This window comes from Mustela nigripes, chromosome 12 (genome assembly GCF_022355385.1).
Source record: "Mustela nigripes isolate SB6536 chromosome 12, MUSNIG.SB6536, whole genome shotgun sequence".
NCBI lineage: Eukaryota > Metazoa > Chordata > Mammalia > Carnivora > Mustelidae > Mustela > Mustela nigripes.
This window is the reverse complement of record NC_081568.1, coordinates 119,520,070-119,547,353: the sequence shown is the minus strand read 5'-3', so window position 1 is coordinate 119,547,353 and position 27,284 is coordinate 119,520,070. Positions and strand designations below refer to the sequence as shown.

The 27,284-nt window shown below is 40.3% G+C and overlaps 1 protein-coding gene across 1 annotated transcript; it reads right to left on the bottom strand.

Moving 5' to 3' along the window:
• Positions 1-4,896: 4,896 nt before the first annotated feature.
• Positions 4,897-26,819, bottom strand: LOC132027598 (2'-5'-oligoadenylate synthase 3-like). Its single transcript, XM_059416387.1, has 9 exons — positions 26,790-26,819; positions 26,132-26,320; positions 25,029-25,215; positions 22,528-22,718; positions 20,398-20,558; positions 15,707-15,831; positions 9,351-9,540; positions 6,221-6,430; positions 4,897-5,716 (listed from the first exon to the last, which is right to left on the bottom strand). The coding sequence occupies exons 2-9, from the start codon at positions 26,288-26,290 to the stop codon at positions 5,560-5,562; spliced, it is 1,380 nt and encodes a 459-aa protein (XP_059272370.1). The 5' UTR covers positions 26,291-26,320; positions 26,790-26,819; the 3' UTR covers positions 4,897-5,559.
• Positions 26,820-27,284: the final 465 nt, after the last annotated feature.

Sequence of the window (27,284 nt, the reverse complement as noted above, 5' to 3'; positions counted from 1 at the left end):
CTACTTCCAAGATAAATGTCATTATTCTTACATACAGAATCATATTGTGTCTTGACAAGAGATAGTTTAATTTTCACAAAATCTGAAACACCCAAATTGTTATGAAAAAGCAGTTGAAAGCAAACTAGTCACTAAATGTGTGTGAACCTATCAGAATATCACTGATTTAATGAAGTCATTGTTCCTCTAATGACCAGAATCTGGTTGTCCATTTGTTCAAAAGCTATAGTCCACTGATATGTTTTCTGTTAAATTCATTCACTTACCTCTACAAAAGAAGAAGAAAATCACAAATATTCTTGAAATGCTATACCCACATCAACTTTGAATCTGATCATTTATGTCTCAGGGAAAAGCAGAAAAAGCATATAAAGATTTAACACTTCCCTGATTCTTTAGAGGAAAATTTTGAAGCTAGCAGTATTGGTGTAGTTGACTTTATCTCTGAAATGCTTTAGAGAATTTTGAGTTGTATCATGCCATGCCTTTCGTTCTTGCCAAAGGACGGAAGAAGCCAGCAGAAGAATATTTTCATTATCCTTGACTATGTTTACAAGTAAACACTACTCAAGATATTATCACTTACATATTATTGATACTTTTTCATTTTGCCTTGTAGAAAGGCAAATATTAAGTTTTCTTCTATGGTGTCTATGGTGTTAAAGTGTGAATATTATTTTTAGCCGGGGCTCTTAGGAACATGAAAATCACTTTCTCTGCCACAGTGGTTCTCAACTTTGGCTGCACATCAGAAATAATTAAGGAGCTTTAAAAAATCCTAAATGTCTAGACTATACTCAGACCAATGAAATCAAACTCTCTGGAAGCATGGCCCAGGCATCAGTGTTTTTTAAAACTCTCCAGGTTGTTTCAATGTGCAACAAGATTTGAGAATGACTTCTACCCAGGAAGGTCCTTGGCCTAGCTAGTGGGAGCTATTACTCCATTTGGCCTCGGCCCCGATTCAAATGTTGAGCTCCTTTGAGCGAGGTATGACCTGTGTAAGCAACAAGCTTTCCTGGAGCCCAGAGCTAAAGGAGGGTAAGCACATGCATACACGTGCGCGCACACACACACACACACACACACACTGCATCTTAGCGGTACAGCCAGGTTCTGCCCCAGGATCTAGGCTTTCTTTCCCAAATATGATACATAAAATATCCATACCAGAAGCATCTGGCTTGCTCATTAAAAAAAAAAAAAAAAAAAAGTTCCTGGGCCACACCCAGACCTGCTGACCAAATTACAGGAGAAGATCTGGATAATTCACCACTTTACCAGGTATTTCTTTCTTTCTTTTTTTTTTTAAAGATTTTATTTATTTATTTGACAGAGAACACAAGTAGGCAGAGAGGCAGGCAGAGAGAGAGGAGGAAGCAGGCTCCCTGCTGAGCAGAGAGCCCGATGCGGGACTCGATCCCAGGACCCTGAGATCATGACCTGAGCCGAAGGCAGAGGCTTAACCCACTGAGCCACCCAGGCGCCCTTACCAGGTGTTTCTGATCAGACTTAAATTTGAGCTCTTGGCCTAAAGCTACCTAACACATTCTTTAGTGGGCAGCACAGCCCTGCCCTTTCGGATGTAACCAGCCTCTTGGGGCAGAGTGCAGAAAGGAATAAAGGAGAGAAGGGAATGTTGCCCCTCTACCTTTTCTGGAAGCTGGAGAAAAACAGAAGGGGCAAAGAGATATGGCTGCCTTTCTTCTACCGAAAGAGCAGCTCCCAGTGTTTTATCACTTAGGCTTTAACAACATTTGGACTTAGTTTTAATCCCTTTACCAGAGACCATGCAAATCTCTTTTAGCTCCTGTTAAAGTCACTTCTCTAAACCTGACTAAAGCCTGGTAGCACTTTGTACCTTGGAACAAAGTAGGCTGTGGGAAAGGCAAGCAGAAGCCGCTTCTCAAGAAGCACGGATTCTTGAGTGGTTTGCAAGTGAAAACCCCAGATTGCTAACTATAGCAGTTCTCACTTGGTAGGGGCAATGATACACCACAAATACATTGTAAGTCAGCTGTTCAACCCTGAGGGTGCATTTTTCTATAAAAGCGAGGTCATAAATGGGGGGCAAGTTTCCCGAACTAGTCTTCTCCTACTAGCCTAGCAGTAGGACACCCCAAATATTGATCTATGGGATCCAACACATCCCTCGGTTGTGAGTAGGCAGGAGAAGGTAGAACAAGGGTAGTCTGGGTCTAGTGCATAGTATCGAAATCCTCCCGGGGTGTATTTCTCAGCCCCAAACTGGTTCTCCAGTCTCTTTATTTTCTCTTTGTCCCCCCAGATTACTTTGCCAACCCCCCACCCACTGCTATTACTTGTTGCTTCTTCTGATCATGCTTTCTTCCACTTGCTGACTTACTGAAGAAAAGGTACCTTTTTCCTGCCTTCTTACAAAGTCTTTGAAAATTTTTAAGAGTTGGTATCACCAGAGAAATAGGAATATTTGTGTGACCTACAAATGACAGCTACTAAGCTTCTCTGCAGACTTGTTTTCACCAGGGCTGGTGAGGAAAGCCACAGACACACAAAGGAGGATTACACTGAACAGGGTAGTAGCCATGGAACCTGCCCCATGCACCCACAGTCCCAAGGCTTCCTGCTTCTTGGGTGTTCTCATTAGGCTCCACATGACCCTGCCCCATCCTGACCACAGCTGCCCCATGATTCGCCGGTGATTCTGGATAACCTGGCTCGAAACTCCAAACTGGACTGATCAGTCTGTCCCCCCAGCAATGTGAACTAAGAAACACGAAAGGATTTTGCCAGGTTGAGTTGGGAGGGGAAGTTGGAAGAGTCACCTTCACGAGAGCTGTGGTCTGTGCAAGCACAAGTGATGAGGAAGAAGAAACCATCAGTCAGTATAGGAAGCTGCTGAGTAGAAAGAGGAGATGCCGAATGGTGCAGAGAACAGATGCAGAGAAAGGCAGAGATGAAAGGAGAAGCTAAACGTATGAAGTCCACGCAGGGATGACAAGAGCTGCTGGCCCAAGCGCCCTGCACTAAATTCTTACTTTTTATCTGAGTGGATCACATACCTTGCAACCAAAGAAATCGGACCTTTCTCATTTCAGAGCAAAATCACACTATATTATTCTGTTTTGTTTTGTTTTTTTAATCCTCCGAGTAGACAAAAACAAAAACAAAAAAACCCACCAAACTGATGTAAAGAAGAGCCTCTTCAAGTGAAAAAATGCTGCTGAAAAATGTAGATCTAAAACTGGTGACAGAGTTGACTTCTTCCCCACTCACTGCCTCTCTCCCTCCAATGTCAGATCTCACAGAGTTCAGGAGTTCTTCCGACTCTGAAATAAATTTATGTATTATGTGCTAATCATCCTCCTGCTCCCCTACATAGAAATTCTTGTGTTCTCATGTTCTGTAGGAGGTATGACCACAGAAGGAAAATGGGACTCTATTTTTAAAAAGATAGAACTCATAACCTCAAATGACTGTTGTCTTCTTAAGAAATTAGTCACCTCAGGAAACTAATAACATGCTCTGACAGTGCTCAAGAATGCCATCTTTGGCAATGACATTCCAGCCATGAACTCCTCTTTGGAAATGATCCTCTGAATTCATTTGAGTAAAGGAAGAAGAAAAGCAGTGTCTGTTGTGGGCTGAAAACTCCTTCCCCTGAACCAACTAGTTTACTTTAGCATCTGGACTATTAGATCACATACTTAGCAGGTGCTCAATGAATGTTTCTTGAGTAGAAATGTATTATCAGTGTATTGGTGTCTTCCTTACTCCTTGATGATGAGTTAATTCATTGACCAGACCTGGCTTTGTTCTACTGGACTAATCAGGGCTCATTTGGTTGTAAGGTAGAACCCCAAATCAAACCTAGTAGGCAAAGGGGGAATTTATTGGCTTGTGACACAAGAGTTTTTGTTCCAGATACATCTGTATCTAGGAGCACAAACCAAGACTTGATCTCTCTCATGATACCGATGTGCACATATTTGCATATATGTGCATTGTTGCTCACTTCTCAAATCAGCTTTCTTTTGTACTGACTTCATTTTTAGGCAGGCTGTCCCTGGGGAGCAGCAAGATGATGACCTGTGTTTTCATGCTCCCCTCATAGTAGCAGAAGAAATTCTTTGCCACCAGTTCAAATCCAAATTCCAGAATGGGGTGCTATACTGGTATTTTAGTTCGATGAATCACTGTACCATTCCCAAGTCACACACCTGTCCCCCCAGAACTAGTGGTCAATTTGTCCAATCTCAACAACGTAGATCTTGTGGAGAAGGAGGAGTCACCTGAGGTAAATATGGGTTCAGTTACCAAAGTGAGAAAATGTGGCCATTTCCCAAGATATTTAAAAAAATATTTGTCCTCAGCCTTCAGAGACAGAATGAACAATAGAAGAAATGCAGTCTCCAACCATTAATTGGAGAAAAGGATTCTGGGTAGACAAAAAATAACAGATGTCCACTGTGAATACATTGTACCATTTCCAAAAATCAAATCCAACCTCAAAGACAAATTTTGTCACCGTTAAGGATGTTCAAAAGAACATTCTCCCCTGAGGGGAAGTCTAAAAGTGTTTCCAGACCAATCACATCACTGGAATAAGCATACAAGTTCTCTGAAGACTCGACTGAAGGGGCCAGTGCTCATTTATATGTAAGAGTTCTGTCTTGTGGAGAAGCCTAATAACTCACATTAATCTGCAGTCACACTTCATACATCTTTCGTGCTGATGAATCATTGCTATGCAAGTGAGTCAGGAAATTTCCTCCGGTCTATTTCTGGTGGGCCCTGGCTTTCATTATCAGTGGCTGCTAACACTGCTTAATAGAAAAAAACAAAACAAAACAAAACAATTTACGCCACCAATTGAAAACAGTTGTGGCAAAACTGGACAGTTCATAGCCTGGGTATTTTATTTTCCCCTACTTAGGGCTGAGCACCTTACAACCTCAAGAATGGCTCCACTCTGACCCATAAGTTGTGACATAAAATGATTTTGGAAACAGTTTATTCTGAGGCAGTCCATGGTATTTCTTCCAGATAGTTCCATGTTTCCATGTAACAATTTGTTAGTTTATGTCTGGAAATGAACAGGCTGTACATAGTGCAAGCAGGTTTTTGTAGGGAAATCTTGAAAACACAGGTGACCCAGTGAAACTCCAGATCACCAAGAGAGTTAAAAAGTCAACCTGAAGACATAATGAACTAAAACTAAAAAATGGAAGTGATTTTTTTACCCTTTCAGTTAATCTCTCAAATGACCTGGGAATTTTATTTATTTATTCACTTGTGGCTACTTTGATTTTTTTTTAATTTTTTTTCACAAGGCCACCAAAGCAAATAAATCCAAATAATGGGAGAGGATGGTTCAACTCTCCTGAAGGCTGAAATGGATTCTTTTTTCTTAAATGATAAGTCACATCAATACGTTTGTTAAAGATGGGGTTATGAACGTCATGACTTAGAGTGAGACAATCATACAGACTTTCCTCCAGACCACTCTAACTGGGAATGTGTTCAGCGTCCTTTTTATTTTCTTCATGGAAATCCAAGGATAGTAGCTCTTTGTCCAGTTTACCAGTCGTCTGTGAAAAGCCAAGGGGGCTCAGCTCTCACTCCGCTGAAAAGAGGTTTCAGTAGGCTATGTCTTGCCACAAGGGCAACTTCATCCCAGGCATTGCACGTGTCACAAACGTTGACAGTAGGATTGGCAGGGTCTAAAATGAATGGCCTAAAACAAAACAAAACACAAAACTATCCATGTCTGACCTCAGTTTTGATTGCTGTATAGTGAGAAAAGGGGATGTCAGAGTTAAAGAAGGAACGTGGTTAAGAAAAGGGCCCTTGGAAGGATGGAAGCAAGCCCATGGAGGGCTAATACCCATCAGGAAGCAGCATCTTGCTTTTGCCTCCCCACCGCCCCCCCCCCCCCCAACACAGACGCCTTCTCCTTTTTCCTCTTCACTTCAGGAGGCATTTCCTCCCTGCTTTCCTGTCTTCAATTTCCTCCCCATTTGCCATGTGTATCCACATTTGATTCATTCCACTCAAATTACTCATAATTCACACTTGAGAATTAAAGTTCTGTGAGAAGTAATCAAAGGGAATGGACGCTGTGCTAATTAAGGACTGCTCATTTACAGTGAATCACAATAAAGCTATCTTTGCTCCAGACTTTCTTTGTGGCTGACAAATATGCTGCTTCTTTCCTAAGGGCACAGAAAAAGATAGTTACCTTGTGTGTTTCTGCTTCACCTTTACAAAAATGGGGAACGTGGGACAGTAGTGTCTGTGCCAAACAACCTCGATTTCTGCATATCGAACCAGAAGCTTGAGGACTGCCCTCATTCCCTGCACCAGGCTGAAGAGCAGCGGCTTTCCCGCCAGTTCCCAGATGTGAATGGTGAGGAGCTCCACGGTGTAAGAGGAGGGAAGTTTCCGGAACCTAGACACACAGATGGAAGGGTTGTCTACTTCCCTGGGTTGTCTTTTTCCCAGAAAATGAAGACAGATTTATTCAGTTATGAGAAAAATTTAAGCCCAACAGGCAATTTACAGAAGAAGAAATTCTATTTTCAATCTGTTTATCAAACAATAATTTTCCACCCAGTAGATTGACAAAATATAAAGAATGATAATATCCAATGTGGGTGAGTTTGTGAGAAAACAGACACACTCTATTGGTAAGAATATAAATCAATACAGTCTTTTTTGTAAATTAATACAATCAACTCTATACAAATTTGACATATGCTTCCCTTTTTCAGCATTTTCCACTCTATTCCTTCTGTAGAGAATGTGGCTCATCTGACTTGAACACACTCTGGATTTTGAAGACTTATATTTTTTAAAAAGGAAAATATTAATTAATAAGTTTTATATTGATTGCATGTTGAAATGGTAACACTTTTGATATAGTGGACTAAATATATTATTAAAATTAATTTCATCTATTACTTTTTACCTTTCTATATATTGCTACCAGAATATCTAATATTGCATATGTGGTTTGTATTTGAACCTTACATTCTATTTGTCTTAGCAGTAATCTGTGCTGTGCACTCATTAAAAGAAGGTAGATCTCTAAGATCTCTAGGTACAGATATAAAAAGGTATAATATAGATTAAACAAAAAACAATTTTTAAGTGACACATAAACTGCAAAACCCATTTGTCCTTTGTTTTTAAAAAACTAAGCATACATAAAAAACAAATTTGGCAAAATATATCCTAAATATTCTTAGGGAGGTGGGAATTTGAGGTCAAGAAGGAAAATTTTTTTTACAGTAATCTTTTAAGTTGCAGTTTATGTTACACCAGGGAAAAATGAAATAGAAATTAAAGCTGAGGGTTAAAAACAAACTCATGGGAGAAAATAAAACAGGTGGTTTCAGGATTTTGTGTTGATTGATATCCAAATATGTATTTTTGTTGCCTTGGCATTCATCAGCCATAACAATCTCTTTTGAAGATGTGTTGCAAAATCAAGCAATTTTTTTCCCCAAGCAGAATGGAAATATTTTCATACTATCACTATTGGTCGTTTGTTTTTACTTCAGTAAAGGAAATAAGAAAAACCAGAAGTAAACAACATTTTTTATCCTGGTCATGAAATAACAAACCAGATTTCAGCTGATCAATAATTCAGTTCCTGCAGTACTCCCTTAGGGACTGACAACAACAAACACCAGACTCCAAATCCATCTCCACTGGAACCAGCTAATATTCCCATGTGCCAAAAGGAAACCATGGTTGAAAACCACTCAAGCAGGAGACGCTCTTCATATTCCATGAGAGTAAATGTAGGGGGGAGAAAGACATTTTACGGCATGTTCTCGTGGGTAGTTACATACCTCTAACACTTGTTCTTATTATCCTGTGTTCTATTTGGGCCATTTAACACTGTTTCATTTAACTCTTTCCAGTTGTGTGCAAGTTTATTTGTTCTTCAGGAGCATTTCTGTTGTTCCCAGCTTTCCTTATCATGGGAAGCACAATTCTGAATATATTTATATGAATTCCTTTTAAAAATAGGATTTATTTTCCCCAAGGTTGGTTCCCCAGGTATTTCTAAACTCTTTTTTTTAAACATTTATTTTTAGTACTCTTTTTTTATAACATATTTTTAATAAATGGCCTCAACCTTTTTTTTGAAACCAAGTAATAAATAAACAATTTTTATGTTTTATTATCACTTTTTTTATATAAGAGAATTACCTCAAAAAATGGTTGAGTATTTTAAAATCCTTAACACATAATAAATATTTAATACAACCTTACCAGATTACTTTCCCAAAATAGAAAACCAATTACCATATTATAACATATGTGGTCCAATTTCCCCACAATACCCCCTTTTTTAAGTCTTAGAATTATTGTTCTGCTATAGCGATAGATAAGTTTCTTCTTCCAGACCTATAAATGCTCTACATTAAAAAAAAAGTGTTAGATTTCAAAACCAGTGCTTGTCATCTGACCAAGAATCTTACTTAGGCAGAAGCTTTATTTCTTTGTTCTTCTGTCCTTCTGTCTTTTTAATAATAAATTTTTACCCAACCAAATGAGAAAAAACATATAGGACGTTTAAAGATTTTTAGAAATAGGAGGAAATTATACAGAAGTAATACATGTTTTTGCAAAGTGACTAATGTTTTCAATAGTAAACAGAAAAATACACAAAGAGTAGAGTGAGTGATTAAGATGAACAAATCAAGATAGTAGCAACTTTATACAAAGACAAAGAAGACACAGTCCTTGTAGAAAGTGCCATATATAAATATGTTCTAGTAAATACCTTGTCTCTGCTATTTCTGCCGAATGGAAAATTCATTTCTACATCTTTATGAAAAGTTGATCTTAAAACACTCAGATGAGTCACTGAATCTCCCTCACATCCCTTCATCATAAGTGAGAGCACATTTCTACCAAAGGCAAGGAAAGATACAAGAACACGCACATGTCAGCTTTTGAGGACCCCCTTCTCTGAAAGACAGCTCTGCCCCTGATAAAACTGGCGAAAGAGGAAGGAACAATTGAGGCTTCAAAGAGTACACATCCCACTCACATTGTGCTAGTAGTTTCCCTTTTCTTCTTCCTGTGCCTTCCTTCTTTGCCCCAATCCATCTGGTTATGCCAGGGAATATTTTTGTTTCTGTTCTTTGGTTCCTACCGAACCATTATGTTGTTCTAGAATAATGTGATACAGATGTCCCATATCCTAGACAGCCCTTTCTCCTTCTCTCTCTCACTCTCTCCATATATTCCCTCTCCTCTGCCTACCAAGGGAAGAGGTGGGGCCTGGAAGTGTGAAGGAAAGGGGTATGAAAAGAGGAAGGCTCCCATGGTGTCCCTGTGCTGGTACATACTTATTTTCCTCTGTGGAGTTGGCAAATGATGTCTTGAACCAATGTATCATTAAACGAGTGAGCTCCTTCACCCTTGCCACAGATGCCTTGACAAAATCCACTTGGTATGGCAAGAGGGCCAAGGCACACAGCTGCGCCATGTCACTGTCGTCACAGAGGTACAGTCTGCGATAAAGGTGAAGTTTTAAATCTGTTGACACCAAGGAACAAAGACCATTGTGAGTATGTGTTCCCTCCTCTCCTTTTCTGGTTTCCCCTGATACAAGGTTACCCTGATTAATGAGACCTGGGTCATTTAAAACAAAACTGTTCTTTTTTTCTTCTTAGGAAAGTTGTTCCAGTTTGCCCAAGTCATTAAAAGAGAAAGCTTCAACATCATGATCCCAGAGCAGTTCAAATTGAGCAAACTCTGCTAGGAGCAACTCTGATGAGGCAGATTTTCTGTCTATTCTCAGAGGAAGTTTATTTCCAGAAGCAGATTTCATTCCCTTACTTCAAATATCATCTACATATAAGTTAAATGCCACCAGGCTCTCTCAACAATAACCTATATAAACCCCCTTGTTCCGTATCTAAATTGTTCCTGTTTGTACACATACTTGCAGAAGAGATTCTACCACCCGGACTCTTGAGGGAATTTATTATATTTATAAGGGTAGAGAAGATTTAAAGATGTGTTAAGGTCAAATTTAAAACAAATAATCCACTTCAGTTAACTGTAAACCAAAGAGGGAGGAAAACTAGATTAAATGGCAAGAATGATCTGTAGACTTACTACTACAATCTCATAAAACACCAACTCAGGTTGTGCTTACTCTACTTGTAGGAAATATAAATGTTTAGTATCTTTGATCATAATCTATTTAAATTTTCCCAATTCAACATAATTTGAATTTCTAATATGGTTTTATTTTGGATACATACCTATATGCTACCTATCCTTCTGTCCAATTAAATTGTCCCACAATGACACCCTTGTTAATTGTGGCAAATTTTGAATCTGCAACACATATTTTAAAGTTAACTGGCAAGGAACTTATTTAACTTATAAAATATATTTTATAATAAATAACATATATGACTTGATCTAGAGTCCTAATTTCAAGCATATCTATACAGCCTTTTCATACTGGTCCAGTTGTTCAGGTCAAATCAGAGTTCTAAAGCAGGTTGATTATCAACAGATTAGAGAGTAAAATCAAATTCCTATGATAAACATAAGCGAATAGAGTTACATATGGCAAATATTCTTACCAAGACATATTATAACACACATATTTTAGCTCCAAACTTTCTAAGCCACAATCGTTAGAACAACTTCCAAAAGACATTTCGGTTCTACAGGGAGGCTCTCTGCCTTTCTTAGCAATCAGACTGGCACAGAAACTCAAGATTTATGATGATAAGGAGGAAAAAAACCCAATAATTTAACTCAAATTTTGGTATTCAATAGGTATGTCAGGTATTTGATGACCTACTCTAGCTGATAAGATGTCTTGGCTGACCCAGAGATTATCTACTCAAAGCTACTACTGTATCAACATTTACTCTCCTTCAAAGTTCCTCACTGGCAGGACCCCAAGTTAAAGGTCTCTAACTTATTTTTGAGGCTTATGATTTTTTGTTTCTTTTCTGTGTGACTTAGGTGGGTTTATTAAGCCTTATTTTATCATCATCCTATCATAGCCACCACTTGTAAAGCAGGAATACTTGGCTCCCTTGCTTTGAATCAAATACTATTCTAAGTGCTTAATAATTATTAACACATTTACTCTTCGACATCCCAGAGATGCAGGAACTATGATTCTCGCCAGTGTGTAAGTGAGGAAGTAGAGTCTGAGAGGTTAAGTAGGTTGCACAAAGTCAGCATGGCTGGCTGAAATTATTATGCATTATTATGCATAATATTATGCATAATATTATGCAAGTTAAGCCATCTGTTGTCACCTTACTGCCCTTTATTGCAGGTTGGATCTGAGCCCAAATGCTTCCTAACTGGTGGCTAATTCAGGTGTTCTCAGACTTTAATGAGTACAGGAATCATGTGGGAATCTTTTGAAAGGCAATTTCTCATTTAGTAGGTCTGGGATGGAGCCCAAGATTCTGTATTTCTGGCATGTTCCCAAGGGACGCTGGTAGAGATGGTCTGAGTATCCTATCTGGAGCAGAAATGTTATCAATCAGATCTCGTCAGCTATCCGGCTCTGGGCTGCATTGTGGCACACAGGCTGTGCTGTTCATTGTTCAGTGCGTACGTAAGATGTGCAGGGAATAACAACAAGATGCCTATGAAGATTTGAGGCGATCATCGGAGTCTTGATCTGACTATTATTAGTAACATAGAGCTGCCCACTAAAATTCCTTGAAATCCTAGGACTTGTTGGAGTCGCTGGACTCTTGTTGTTCTATAAAACCCACTCCCCAACCTCAGTGGAGAGAAGTGGGGCTGCATAATAATTTCAGGCTTTTTCAATTCATTTCACACAGCTGTGCTCAAGAACTTAGGGGACTTAGAAGCCAGTGTAAAAACATGCTTCTGCTCCTCTGGGGGACATTTTCACCTGAGAGCTACTGATATAGCCTCAAATCCTCAAGACAATTACCCAGGAGCTGCTGTTAGCTAACCACTGTGCTTTTGAAGTCTGCACCAAAGAGAAAGAAAGCAATTTGCACAAATATGAGAGCATGGTGAGCCTATGGCAAGACTTAAAGGGATAGAATTACCTTTTTAAAAAAAATTTTCATTGTACTAAGTATTCTGCTACATGATTTCAAATTAAATCTCATTATTATAATTCTTGCAACTATCTCTGTTTTATAGATGAAAAAAATGAGGCTTGAGAGTTTTATAGGACTTACTTAAGGTCTCGTAGGTAATATGAAATAGATCTGGGATTTGGCCTCAAGCCCAGGGTGTTCTCTCCATTACAGAACTTGGAGGTTGTATCAGTCTCCACGGGTCCTAGACAGTCTGAAGGCCCTGGATTGACAACCCAGCCCCTTTATGTTCTGGTGACCTAACTGTGGGTAAGTTGCTTACATTTTCTAAGGCTCAATTTTTTTAAATATTGAAACTGGAGATAGTATCTTTCTTTTAGGCTTTTAGTGAAAGTCAAATGGGATCATTTATTCAGATTTTAACTTTAGCAATGAGAATTATATATGGCATATAATGGGGGCTGGATACATCACAGCATTTCAAAAAAATCTGACAGGATCAGCAAGATTATCAGAGCCAAGAGGACTTAATAAAACTGCAGGATAGCCTAAGAGTCCACACTCCCTTTCCCAGCACTTTCTTATTTCAGAGTTCCCCATACTTTTGTCTTATTATAGGTGATGTTATAGTAAAATGACCTATGTATGTATCTGTTTTCCCCTCCAGACTATAAACCTTATTGGGTCTTATTCATGTTTGCAACCCCAGTGCTAATAGCTTCTAGAAGGTGGCAAGCATGCAATATATGTAATTTTAACATGAGCAGCACACTGTCCAACAGTATTGGTAAGTAAAAGAACTAGATCAAGAAAGTCAACATGTTCCTCTAGAGTGTGGCTGAGAGGGTAGGACCAATGTTATATGTATTCATTCCGTTTATTCCATAAGCAGTTATTGAATAAAACAGTGCCAGAGGAGCACCTGGGTGCAGTGGGTTAAGCCTCTGATGTCGGCTCAGGACATGGTCTCAGGGTCCTGGGATGGAGCCCTGCATCGGACTCTCTGCTCAGCAGGGAGTCTGCTTCTCTCTCTCTCTCTCTCTCTCTCTCTCTCTCTCTGCCTGCCTCTCTGCCTACTTGTGATCTCTGTCAAATAAATAAATAAAATCTAAAAAAAAAAAAATTAAAACCAGTGTCAGGCACAAAGAAAAAGCTTATGCTCGTGGAGCTCAAACACTGTAGGAAGCCAAACTCGTGTACAGTGACAATACAGGAGGACTGCACTGTGGCAGTGATACAAGGAGAAAGGAGAAAAGCACAACAGGCAGGTCTAGGAAAGATTAGAGAAGGAAGTTGAGCTCACACTGAGCTGAGTCTTGAAAGGTAAGCAGAAACTGCAAGGCAGAGTGTAGGATGGGACCAGTTTAGAAAAGTATACCATTAGGGGCGCCGGCTGGCTCAGGCAGGAGAGCTTATGACTCTTGATCTCAGGGTCATGAGTTCGAGAACCCCACATTGGGTAGAGCAATTATTTAAATAAACTTTAAAAAAAAATAAAGTTGGGGCGCCTGGGTAGCTCAGTGGGTTAAAGCCTCTGCCTTCAGCTCAGGTCATGATCCCAGGGTCCTGGGATCGAGCCCCGCATCGGGCTCCCTGCCAGGGAGCCTGCTTCCCCTCCTCTCTCTGTCTGCCTCTCTGCCTACTTGTGATCTCTCTCAGTCAAATAAATAGATAAAATCTTAAAAAAAAATAAAGAAAAATGTATCAATGGAAACAGTGTGCAAAGACAAAGAGATGGGAGAGAGCATGGAGCTTTAGGAAAAACAGATACTTCAGGGCTACAGATACTTCATGAATCTCTCGCCTACAAAATGCGAGCTCCAAAAGAACAAAAATCTTGATCTCCTATCTAATCCATTAGAAGTATTTAAGATCACTATTGCACAAATAATAGTCCAAAGGGATAAATAACAGTGAAAATGTTTAATATGTCCTGATTAACTGCAGAAGAATCACTGACCATGTATTGGCTCATGGCAATTTGGCAATTTGTTTCCACCTATTGCCTCAAAGAGAATACACACACACACACACACACACACACACACATACTTATATATGTATATATATGTATACAAGAATATACATATTCTTCACACAGAAGCCTAGATTCAAGTCCCAAGTTCTCTGGAGAATGTATTTACATCTATATAAATCACTTAGTCATCTGGGCCTCTTCTTGGGCTACTATAACCAAATACCACAGACCAGATGGCTTAAACAACAGAAATATATTTTTCCACATTTCTGGAGGCTGAGAAGTGGTCAAGGTGCAGGTAGATTTAGTTTCTGGTGATAGACCTCTTTCTGGTATGCAGTGGGCTGCCTACTTGCTGTCACGTGGCCCAGAGAGGAAGCTCAGAGGTCTCCTTCTCTTCTTCTCAGGACGCTAATCCTCAAGGGGTCTCTAGTCCCATGACCTCATCTAAATCTGATTACCTCCTAAAGGCCTCTCATCACAATACCATCACGCTGGAGTTAGGGCTTCAATAAGTGAATTCTGAGGGGCCCATAACAGGGTCTTCATCTTCTTGCCTAATGGAGATACTTTATCCTCCCTTTTTATACATCTGACTAAATTTTATATTTCATATCTCATTCCAGATACCACAACTTCTTAGGGATAAATGTAACATCACAATGGCCATAACAATGTCATTCTATGACTCTGTCCTTCTCATTTCCCATTTCCTGAAGGAGTTCCCTCAGATTCCTCCCCTATCTAAGATGCCCCCATCAACTAGCTCACTTATGTTTGTAGACCTTCCTTTCCATACCACATGCTATTTGTCATTACCATCTTCTCTGGATCTTTTGCATGGTCCAGTGTCTTCTATGGCTGCTGTTACCAGAAGTATTAAGGGTCCTACCAAAAACAGTAATGCCATCAGGGTGGTCGTGCTTGCCAAAGGCACAACCATTTCTGCCAGTACCAAGAAAGTAGGAGCATCAAGGAGAGAGGCCTGTTCTTGCCTCTTCTCAAGGCAGAGTGAGGGTGCCTCTTGACTACTAAGGCCCTCTGGACGCCTTCCTCACTCCACAAAAGCCCCAGAGCTACACACTACCACTCAGGCTACAAAGCTGGGCTGACTTGAGCTCTGGCTACCATAGCAGATAGCCAGAAAACAGCTCTTCCAATTTTCCCTCGAAATTTTTTGAAATCTTCCTCCAAGAGACAGGGAGGGGCATGTATCCACTGGTGCTAAGTATTAAGCCCCTCTCTCTTCAACAATGATCTGTTGAGTTTGGGCTAAAGTTGTGTTTCTAACCCATCTCTCCCCCTGGAGGAGACTCATTCATCCTCCTGAGTTTGCCTGATGGTGAGTGAATCCTGGTGCAAATTCAACTTGGGCTCAAAAAGGGATTCTTGCACTCTTTCTCTATTCCATTATACCAGACAAATAGTCAATCCTTGATCACATTTCTTAAATTAGAAACCGGTGGCATACAGATACATGGTGTTCATGTGCTGTAGAAAAGTGCCCCCTAAAAACACTCTATGTTCCAGTTCTACTATAAGCAGTCTGGTTCCCTATGCCTCAATCAATATGGCGTCCAGAGTGGTCAGCCCTCCTAAATACAATCTGAAAAGGCACCCATTTTAAGGCTTCCTGTGAAACAAAACAAATATATCTTACCTGTGAAGGGAGCAGGCCCCAGGATGTCCCAGTAGGCCATGATCTCAAAGGAATGACTGTGGAGACCTTCCGTACATACAAAATTGAATCTTAAAGACAATGGTGCTCTCTTTCCCATTAGGATCCTTAAAAAGGAATATGACATGCCATGAGAAAGAATAGAGAAAGAATGAAACACAGGATTATTTTCAACCATCCTTCCCCTTACTCTACTGCTGCTACTCTCTTGACTATTTCTTGAACATTCCAGAAATGTTCCCTCCTCAGGGTCTTTGCAGTTGTTGTTCCTATACCTATAATACACTCACTGAAGATGATCCACGTGGTTTCAGCACTGGCTTTATTCAGGTCTCTGCTGCTCCAGTTGGCCTTTCCTGGCCACCCTTTAAAACAAGAGCTCCCTCCCTGTTTCCTGCCCCCTTACCCTGCTTGATGGGTCTTTACAACATTTAGTTACCACTTGGATTATATTATTTGCTTATTTCTCTCACACTTGGGTATTAGTTGAACAAAGGCAGGAGCTGTGCATATTTTCTTCACTCCCCTGTCCCTAGTAACTGGCAAGTAATAGGTGATTAACAAGTAACTTAAATGAATTAGCATCTGAGTATGGACTGGGGCATAGATATAGTCAATCATGAATATGATGAAGTAAAATATTTTAAAAGAAAGCTGGCTTCTACTTCTGGGTATAATGGAGTAGTTTATAAAAGACTGATGCTCAATAAGAACAACCAGAAAATTAGATTTTAAAAACTATGTGTATGGGCGCCTGGGTGGCTCAGGGGGTTAAAGCCTCTGCCTTTGGCTCAGGTCCTGATCCCAGGGTCCTGGGATCGATCCCCATGTCAGGCTCTCTGCTCGGTGGGGAGCCTGCTTCCTCTTCTCCTCTCTCTCTCTCTCTCTCTCTGCCTACTTGTGGTATCTGTCAAATAAATAAATAAAATCTTTTAAAAAATAAAAAATAAAAATAAATAAATAAATAACCATGTTTAGGCATATTTGAGAGGCACCAGGTAGTTGGAAGCTAGAGAGGCTGAGGTCCGGTGAGGGTCAGGACAGCAGATCATGAACAGATGGGCGTATACTCTGCTGCTTTCTTTCTGGGGACATACACTGATTTGGGGAATAGGTTAGAGGATGAAAACATGGATTTTGTTTGGGTAAAGAGAAGCTGCTGGGGTTAAAGAAACCAGCAGAACCCTGCCAAGCTCCTGGGGCTAACACAATGTGGAGAGACTTGGAGGCCACAATCCTGATGAAAAGGGAACGGTGGATAGTTGAACCTGAAATATGACCTTTTCTTCTCCTTCCAAACGTCTGCTGAATTCTAAAGATGCTTGAGACACGTATGGTTAAAGAAACAAAGCAGGACGTCTTGAAGAGTTGAATGGGATTGTTGACAGTCTTAATGGGTTGAGACAACATGGATTAGGGTTCAGTCTCAAGGGCTGAGGTGACAAGGACTAGTAGGGAGTTCCTGACAAACATACCAAGCTGTAACAGTGGTCCATTAACTTGGCCACATGGTAGAGTCACCTGGGGATCCTTAAAATACACCAATGCTTTTGCCTCCACACATGTTTTTATTTTTTATGGGTATGAGGTGTGACACGGACAATCAGCTCTTACTCTATCTATTTGGTGAAGAAAGAAACAGTAAACCCTCATTGGAAAAAGAACATACCCTGAGGCAACTAAGATTTTTTATGCACGGTGTCCTGGCTTTAGTCTTTAAAAATCACTAGAAATTCCAAGAGATAGGGCTATGGGGGACATGGCCATAGGTGTGTGAAGCTTATTCTTGTGGATACCAGAGAGTCTGAATGAAGTATTAGATCTACTGAGGAGTTCAGAGTTCTAGAATGGGTCAAGATTAGGGAGAATGCCAGTACTCTCTTATGCTACCCTGCAAGTATCTTACTCTCCAATGAGTATCCCAAAAGATTTTTGCTAATATTATTAGTAGAAATGAGGCATGGGACATAGCAGGGCCTGCTCATAAACCCTCAGGTGATATTATTTCCCCTTCTGTTCTTGTCAGCCTAGTCCCTGAACAGGTCTTGTCTTGTCCGTGTCTTATTAAGACAATGCCTGCGATGTCCTGCGATGTCCTGCGATGTGGCTCGGAGGAGAGCCTTAAGATGCTCTGACTGGATAATACAATGAAACAGAGATTCTTGTTTTCAAAACCTCTAAATCAAAGCCATAGGAGATAATGGCGAGAACTCCCCATTATAACCATAACCATTATAGGCATGACGCATATTTTATAGCTGTGTCTCCTTAAAAGCGGAGAGTATGTTTTCCCGTTGTGGTATTTTAATAATAAACACACTGACATGTAAAGAGAGGAGCACAGTTCCTCTGGCGTGTAAATGATTTCCAGTACCTTGGGCTTAATGGGAAAGTCTCCTGAGATTTCATTCACAAGCAGGGCCCAGCAAATGACTGACACAGAACAGTTGCTGTTACTGGTAGGTTAAGACATAGAACAGTTTCAAAAGAAAAGAAAGAGGTTTTTTTTTTTTTTTTTTTTTTTTCTCTCACACCCATCTCTCAAAATAAAGTAACTGAATAGCTTTAAAAATAACAGCAACAAACAATATATCACCAAAAACCAGGCATCAACTGAAACAATAAACTCTATACTCTCAGTGGGTGGGAGTCTAAACCAACTGTCAGACCCACATATCTGCTTCTTTTCCATGCTTAATTCAATTTTCCCTTCAAATGAATTGCAATATGGTCTCTGTTGCTCTGAGTCATGGAGAAGAAAACCCCAAAAAACACCTGCTGCGCACAGATCTCAGCATAGGCCAACACCTTCGACAACCTGCTTCCTTCCCTGCTTCCAGGGTGCTTCCTCAGTTTGCCTTGAAGCCTCATTCCTCAGCAAATACGCTCCTATTCAGCCACGGGAACCATTCAGCAAAATAAAACGTGGGCTAAAATGGATTCTGGGCTGAATTAAAACAATTCAGTCCCTGGAAAAGTCACTTGGGGGAAGAGGAAATGAACAGGCACTTAGCAGGTGCAAAGGAAAGACCATGGTTACCTGGGAATTCGGTTCAACCTTAAAGGGTTTCAATTAAATTATTTAATGAGTTGAAAGAATAGAAGGAACACAGATGAGAAAATGAGTTTGCGTGTTCTTAGTCAGGAACAATTAGAGTAAATGAACCAAGGTTTTCAGGGCTGTTATTTTTCATGGGTTTTACTTCAAAACTCATTCTGGAAATCTAAAAAGTAAAGACCTTCAAGGACTGGTTTGGGGGGTTTTGTTTGTTTGTTTGTTTTACTTTGGGTTTGTTTTGTTTTTCCAGGAAAAGGGCACCTGAGTTGTGGAGGAGGGGAAAAAGGTTTAGGGAGAGTGTGTCCATAAGGTTCTTTGAAGTTGGGTGGGCGAGGAGTATAGAAAAAGGACCTAACAATGAAAAACAAATATTTTGATTCCACATAAGGTCACCCTGGGAAGCGTATAGCCTAACTCTTATTTTTAATGTGCCTTTAGAGTACATTAACATTCTGTTTTGATAAATAATAATAACAATGGTATAATGTACCATAGAGTTTACAAATTTAATGGGGAAAACTTGGAAGAAGCAATGGGTAAAATGAAAAACACATTCTCCCATTTCTCCTTTTTGTTTTCTTTTGTCTTAAAGGTGGTCTTTCTCCATTCAAAGCGTAATCGTATGTGAAACTCCATCATTTCTCTTTCTGCCTTTCCAACCCAATGGACTTCATTACAGCTACCATTGTGCCATTCATCTGACGTCTTTTGCTAACTGCCACAATTTAGTAGGTGTTTGGTATTCCTGAAGGTAGTGTTTTTCAATAAAAGCCACATTCAAGCTACTTCTCTATACTCAGTTGAAGCAAGGACTTGGTAACGAATCTATTGTTTAAATTAAGAAACAGTTCTGAGACACTGTTTTAAAACGCTGATCTTATTTTCACATTCAGGTGGCACCTAGCTTGGTCTGTTTCATACAGGAGAACTGTTTTCTTCATTTTATAACACAGATATTTGCATTTTTCTTCAACCACAATTCACTAGACTGGAAAAAGTAACAGGTGATATAAAAATAAAATAGAAAAATAAATAACAAGTCAAGCCTTTTTCATTTCTTTCTTTTTCTCTTTTTGGAACTTACCAAAACATACACACACACACACACACACACACACACACACACACACACACACTCCAGGCCTGATTAGTTCAACATTTGGAGCAAAGAGGAGACATTGTGTGTAATGTCAGCAAAGCCACATCAGCAAGAGACCCCAGGATACCGCTGAAGGGAATGTTTATCAGACAAATGTGTCTCAAAGATTCTTGGTACTTGGAGGCACCTTTTCCACCCCTTCCTGTTTGCATTCCTCAGAGTCAGATTTCAGCTAAGGGGATGGAAATTAAATAAAGGTGCATTGGAGAAGACATAATTAGTCCTTAAATCATAAGATCTCAAATTCATGAACTTTCATTGGAAGTTTATCTAGAAGTCTTAAAAAAAAAAATGCCTCCGAGGCAATCTCTCCAAATTTCCTCCTAGGAATTTAATGTTAGCATACACAAGTAATTATTATTTAATAATGCCCTTTTGTGCCAAGCTAAGAGTTTGCCTTAGCTGACTTTTCTACCTATGGAACAAGAGAATTCACAGTAACACCTTCACCCAGACCTGTTTCCATGTGAAGTTTGCTTCAAGTTTTCTCTCAGAGCATCCAACCCTTCTGTCAGTTGTTTCTTGCAATGGTTCACATCGGCAAACACATCACTGAACAGCACGATGTCAATCTCAGAGCATCCTTGAGTATCAGTCCCCTTTACGTAAGAACCACCCTGTGAAGACAAACAATACAATGTAGGTAAAACCAAACTAACCCTGAGAGAAGCACAGATTTCAAGTTGTAGCATTTTAGGGTCAATTAACATTGTGGAATAGCTCAAATATGTGCAGTTGAGCCCCACTCGCCCTGAAAGAAGAAAAAGAAAAGGAGGAAGCAATGTATCATGGTCTACTGAGAACCGAGCCTCGCCTATGAAAAAGAAAGTATTCTTTGCAGAAAAAAGCCTGAAAATCCTTGGGAAGACTTAGCACCACAAGTTCTTAGACTCTTTCTGCTTGGGAGCCACTGGCCTGGGGCAGGAATCAAATTTGCCACTGGATAGTCCAAAGCTCACAACAGCAGCCCTCAGTGAACACCCAGACAGGCAGCCCCAGCCCTAAGTGTCCTAACAAACCTGACCTGTGAGAGTTGTAACCGGAAGTGACTACCATTCCTGGTAGATGTTCGTTTGCTCTGCTTCTAAATAGATCTTGAATGATTTTTAATAAAAAGTTCTGTAGTAATAATACATTATATGTTAATAAAAATTTTTAAAATTTCCTGTAATTATAATTAATGAGATTTTTACTTCGGATCTCTTACTAAATATAACTTTATAAAAGTTAAAATGTTAAGTAATTAACAGTACACTGTTGCCTTCTTTAGCACTCAAGGAAAATGTAGGTTGCCAGTTCCCAAAGGAATCTCTCTGTCAGTAAAAGAAGCCTGTTACCTATGATTTGGGAACCATAATGTCCCAAATAAGGTAAAAGCAGTCTGTCAAAGGAGGACCGTGACACACAAAGGGACAACGCACTTTCACGTGACATTGGAAAGCGTTCCCGGGTTTGACTCCAGCGTCGTTCTCTATCTGCTAGTCATGAGGACTAGCTCAAATGGGTGCCTTGTGTCCCCCTGCAACTTAATCGAACAGTGGCCCTTGTTTTGAGCGAGTGTCGTACAGGACCAGAATTGAACACTGGCTCCCAATATCCAGCTCTGTGTCCACACCTCGTCTCTGTAGAAGAAAATACAACCTTCGTATGCCGGCTTTTGTCATAACTATCTTCAGGAAGAATTTAATCATACTCAAGTCATATTTGCTATTGAGTTACATTTAAAAAATCACTTTTTATTTCAAATGAATACATGGCTTAAGGATGATTTTATAACAGTTACATGTGCACTTGGGGGCACCTTTTAAAATTCTTTTTTATTTTTTTTTTAAGTGATGTCTACACTCTTCGGCAGGCTCAAACTCATGACCCCGAGATTAAGAGTATCCTACTCTATCTACTGAGCCAGGCAGGAACCCCTATCTGTGCATTTTTAAATGAAGGGGCAGAAAAATTATTGGAATGAAAGGCCCTCAGAACTGCCCTATATTGTTTCTCTACAAAGATTCAAAAGTATGTGCTGATGGTGTTAATGTTAACAGTAATAACAACAATAGGGAGAAAACCATATCATCCTTGTCATTGGGATCCCTTTTTTGTCCAGGAAATGTTCTGTGCTCTGTGGACAGCCATTCCTGGACACACCGAGCTGTCTTCAGGCTGACAGGGAGCCCATCAGTGCAGCACCTAATTACTTCCACAGGCAGACTGCTCAGCCATGAAACAGGGCCCTGGGGGACAGGCTCACCTCCTTTGCCTCAAAGTCCCTTAAGCATTTACAAACATCGGTCAAGTGTGAGCCAGTTCCCTGGTCCTGCCAATGTAAAGGTACTTTCATCCCTAGGGCAGAAACTGCCAACCCTAATGGGCTCCAGATATCGCGTGGTTGCGTGCCTGCTCCACCAGCCTGAAGCCTGCCCTGGCATTTCAAAGGGCTCCTTGCAGGCTGTGTCGCCCCACGCAGGAGGCAACACTGGCCTTTGAACACACGTGACCTTGCCCGGTTGATGTGCGTTACCTCCACGGGAGAAGAATGGCTTCCGTAGGGCTGTGTGGCCTGGCCAGAGGGCTGGGGGCTCAGATTACCTGGATCACCCGGGAGGTCGGCACCGGAAAGCAAGCCTGGATCCGCGTGAGCAGGGCCATGATCTCAGCCACACAGGCAGCGCTCTGAGGACCTGAGGCTGGGCGGATATTTTCATCTGCAAATCTCTGTAGCTCTTGGGGACTCTTACACTCCAACATATGATGAGGTGAAAATCCTATAGACATTTGGGCTGTACAGAGAAATAACCAGGATTTCATATTCGCTGCACAGAAATAGATGTGTGTCAAAGGCAAGAATCTAATTTTACATGCAAATTCTGTCTAGTTAATCCCCAGGACTACCTAGCTGTGATAAGGGGCAGACTGACTCTGCTGGCTGGTAAAGCATCAGATGAACAGCAAACGTCACCCCCTCTAGACTTAGCTGACATTTAACCCTAGGTCTTTATAGAGGAATGGCTGAATTTCTTAGAAAACAGATATTCCAACCATTCTATGTGAGAAAGAAAAAAAAAAAATCTTTTGTTCCAGTCGATGAAATCATTTAAAGTTTCTAAATGAAAAACATGTATGTTAACAAGTTTCAACAAAATGATCCCAGGGTACAGAATTCCAAGTTAAACCATCTATTAAAAGTCTGAAACTAGCAGCCCACAGGCCATATTCTGCCTCCAGAATGTTTGGTTTGGCCTGCACGGTGCTTTCAAAAAGAAAAAACTAAGCCAACATGTAGAAATCTGGAGACAGTGCATTGTTTTTAAAGGGGGACATCGTAGGTGTGTGGGGTTTTTGTTTGTTTTGAACCAGAAATGCTGACAAGACTGACCCCACCTTCAGGAGAAGGAAGTGAACACTGAATCGCTAGGTTCAGTGAAAGGGACATGTGAACTAAACTGACAACAGACAGAGTCACAGGAGAAGAGGTATACACATTTTATCACTGTTAACATTTTTTTTTTAATATGCACAGAATTCTTTACAGAAAAGAACTCAAAGTAGCTATGACACCTGGGGGCTCGTACACCACTTATACAAAGTACAATAAATTGGAAACAAGTGACTAGATAAAGGGAAGAGGGTTTGGGGCTTCTAAGGCCAATAAATTGTGGGAAAGTGACTAGGAAATATAAAAGGGGAGCTAATGGCAGATAAAGGATATAAAGGTTTGTTTGTTTATGAAGACTCATATGCCATCCATCTCTGGGTTTCCAGTGATAAAGGCTACTCTCCTGGTCGTGGTCTGGGGGAGGGGGTGATTACTGGCTTGTTTTTAGGTAGGGAAAGCAGAGTGCTCGTGTTTTTCCTGTTTCCCAACTGCCTCACCTCCAAATAATCAATACAACAAATTGGCATTGGGGTGGCATATCCTGAGCCCCTTCAACATCAAAGAAACTTTCATAATTTCTGCATTGGATGGACCAGGGGGAAAAAAAAATCCTTGAGTATCTGCAATCACAAAGTGTCCCTTAATCAGGGTCATACAATCGATTCATATTAGCACTGAGAATTCATTTTAGATTGGCCGCTGGCTAGAAGAGAGCTCAAGTGCCTTAAAGCATTCACTAATACTCTCTGGGAATGAACTTCCTCCTCAAGCACGCATGGAACATTCACAAGAATTGAATATATACTCAGCTACCAATAAAACCCAACACGTGCCAGAGAACTAACGTCCCACAGATTACATTCTCTGGCCACTGTGCAATTAAATGAGAAGCCAGTAATAAAATAACTAAAAATACTTCAAGCTTTAAGGAATTTTAAGAACCACAGACTTTAAATAAATCATGGATCCCAGGAAAAAAATCATAATGGAAATCAGAACATACTCAGAACTAATCAGTAACAAGAAACTTTGTATCAGCACTCAAGGGATATAGAGCCCCTTGGTTAGGCTTTGTCAATTAAGCCAAGTTAACAGATTGTTGGTTTTGTTGTTGTTGTTGTTTTGACACTCTGATTCTTCAGCTTGAAACATCATATCCAATTTATATACTACTCTCTTTAGGGAAAGTTCATCAAAAAATGATTACTTTTCAGTGACACCTGCGTATCCAGAATCAATGACTACTTCCTGGAAAAAGTTTTATTTATTAAGAGCCTTTCAGAGAGCAGCTGTCACCAGTTAGTTTAGAGGACAGACTGCACATATGAGAGCAAAATGTGTTAAGATCTTAGTTCTGTGGTTTATCTGGTCTTTGACAGGGATAAACCATAACCTGACTCCCACTTGAATTCCTGACATGGTTCCACTTTTGACTGCAAGCCCACAGAATTGTGCTGTATTGTCTCTCTGAATGATACCTTGGCTTTCCAGCTTCTTCTTCAAATTTGGTTTGGCAAAATTATTCTTCATCCCTGCCACCCCAAAAGCGTGTAGTTCCAAGCCACACCCTGGTCCCATCTTCCGTTCTCTATTTCCTGTTCCTGGAAGCAACCCTAAAGCCTTGCGCTGAGGGAAAACCAAAATATGGTTTCTCCGTTGCATAAATATATACAGAGGGAAAGAGCGAGGCTTTTTTTTTTTTTTTTTTTTTTACCTCTTTTACTGGCTGTGAATCGATGCTCCTGTAGTTCATGGTTCTCCCGACTAAGGATTGTTCCAAAGCGCCTCGAACACATCCTACAGGTTTTTGATATTTCTGTAGTCATATGCTTTATATTCCTTTCTTCTAGATTTTCCCAGCTGAGCTTGTGCGTCTGCATGGTTGACCTCTCCTGTACAGGCTGAGAAAAAGTAAACATGTAACATAGGAATTACAAGAGCTGTTTGAAAGGTCTCCTCATCTTCATTTGGCTTCTGACTAAATGTTCTCAGTCACGAGCAGAGAGATTCTCATTCCATTTCCTAAACACAGCAAAGCCCATTCGTTCTTTAGATATAGATGGAACACTGCTGTAGTTTTTTTTTTTTTTTTTAAGATTTTATTTATTTATTTGACAGAGAAAGCACAAACAGGCAGAGAAGGCAGAGGGAGAAGAAGCAGAGAGCCCAACATGGTGCTTGATCCCAGGAACCTGGGACCATGACCGGAGCGGACGGCAGACACTTAACAGACTGAGCCACCCAGACGCCCCTGAATACTGCTATAGATTAATAAATGAACCATGAAAACCACAGTGCTGAAAAAAGGGTACTTTTTTTTTTTTTTTTTTAAGCACTAGGTTTTGTTTTATAAAATCAGAAGAATGACATACTGGCTCTTTTTCTGACATTTACTATTTGGAGACTTTGGGCAAACCATTTTCCCTAATTGGGTCTCTGATCCCTTATTTGGGAGAAGGGAGAAGAGGAAGGTGGGAAGTATATACATGTACCTCTAAGGTTCCACTGAAAGTAAAAATTCTAGAACTGTGAGAATCCCGGCACGTCACAAGCATTTTGGAATAATAATTACAACCACGGCAGCTGCTCTGAATACAACACTTGTGTCCAGTGAATTCTGCTGAGCATCCTTAACAAAGGGAAGCCCCAGGAGGTGGATATTTCCTAGCGGACACTGAAAAGTGTGCTTTTCTGCTGCATCCCACAACCTGGCCTATGGCCACGAGCTCTGTTCTAATTTTTAGTCTCCTGTCAACAAATCTCCATGAAGAGAATTAAAAACCAAATAAAAAGCAGGGTTGCTTGCCCCATGTGTACCTCACTGTGATGCTGCAGTCTTTCCCTTGGGACTTCGTGCCCACATTCTTCCCAGTGAACTTTTCCAAAATGCTTCTGTCGAAAGTGATACTTCAGAGCCTTGTAGCTGACATAATCACTCCCACAGCACTCACACTTATAGCATTTAAGAGCCCACATCCTCTCCCAGTGAAGTAGTAGGTGTGGATCCTGCTGATGACAAAAACAAAAAGCATCAGCCCTTTGAAGAAAATCTAGCCACTTACAGTTAACGAGAACACAGATGTTACTTCTAGTGCACTAATTGGTGCTCAGCCCCAGAAGTGTCTTCTAAGAAGTTTCTCCCTCACTAAAATCAAACACCATACTTATTTAGATGAGCTGTTTGTAAACAGCTGTAACATCAGTAAAACCAAAGGTAAAATCATGTCTAGGTATATATGCACAGTCTAAAAACGATCTCAAGTGAGTCTATGACCCAAAAGACGCTAGCATCTACTCCTTTAGACACGCTCTTTACTCAAGGATTCTCCAAGAGCCATTGTCTCTTCAATTTTTACCACCCCCTGAATCCCATATTTGAGAAAATTATCATGAGTAATGATTTACACATGTCTTTTGAATCACTCCCTGGACTTTTAAAAGTAGTTAGAAACAGACAAAAAATAAAAGTTTGTACCAAGAGACACAGTAAGGTAGATGTCCGGGATTCCGGTCTCCAGCAGGCTGCTCCTGAAATGGTTTGTTTTTCTGGTTGCCAAGTAACTCTGCTTGCATTGGTAAAGCTGGTCCTGAAGCTTCCTCAGAGGTTAGAAGTCTGTGATTTATAGTTAACCAGTATCTTGGCAATTGATTAGATCCAACTTCTATTTTCATTTTTTTAAAAGATTTATTTATTTATTTTTTATTATTATTTTTTAAGATTTTATTTATTTATTGACAGAGATCACAAGTAGGCAGAGAGGCAGGCAGAGAGAAAGGGGGAAGCAGGCTCCCTGCTGAGCAGAGAGCCCGATGCGGGGCTTGATCCCAGGACCCTGAGATCATGACCTGAGCCGAAGGCAGAGGCTTTAACCCACTGAGCCACCCAGGCGCCCCATGATTGATTTATTTATTTTAAAGAGTTAGAGAAAGGGAGAGAGAGAGAAAGAGTGTTAAGCATACTTCCTTCTGA

Bases quoted from the DNA above. Each gene is read 5' to 3' on its own strand.
- LOC132027598 (XM_059416387.1), bottom strand. From the start codon at position 26,290: ATGTGGGCTCTTAAATGCTATAAGTGTGAGTGCTGTGGGAGTGATTAT. The intron at 22,719-25,028 runs GTAAAAAAAAAA...TTCTCTGTACAG, and splicing joins ATTCACAGCCAGTAAAAGAG to CCCAAATGTCTATAGGATTT. The intron at 6,431-9,350 runs GTATGTACCAGC...CTGTGTGTCTAG, and splicing joins AACTCCACAGAGGAAAATAA to GTTCCGGAAACTTCCCTCCT.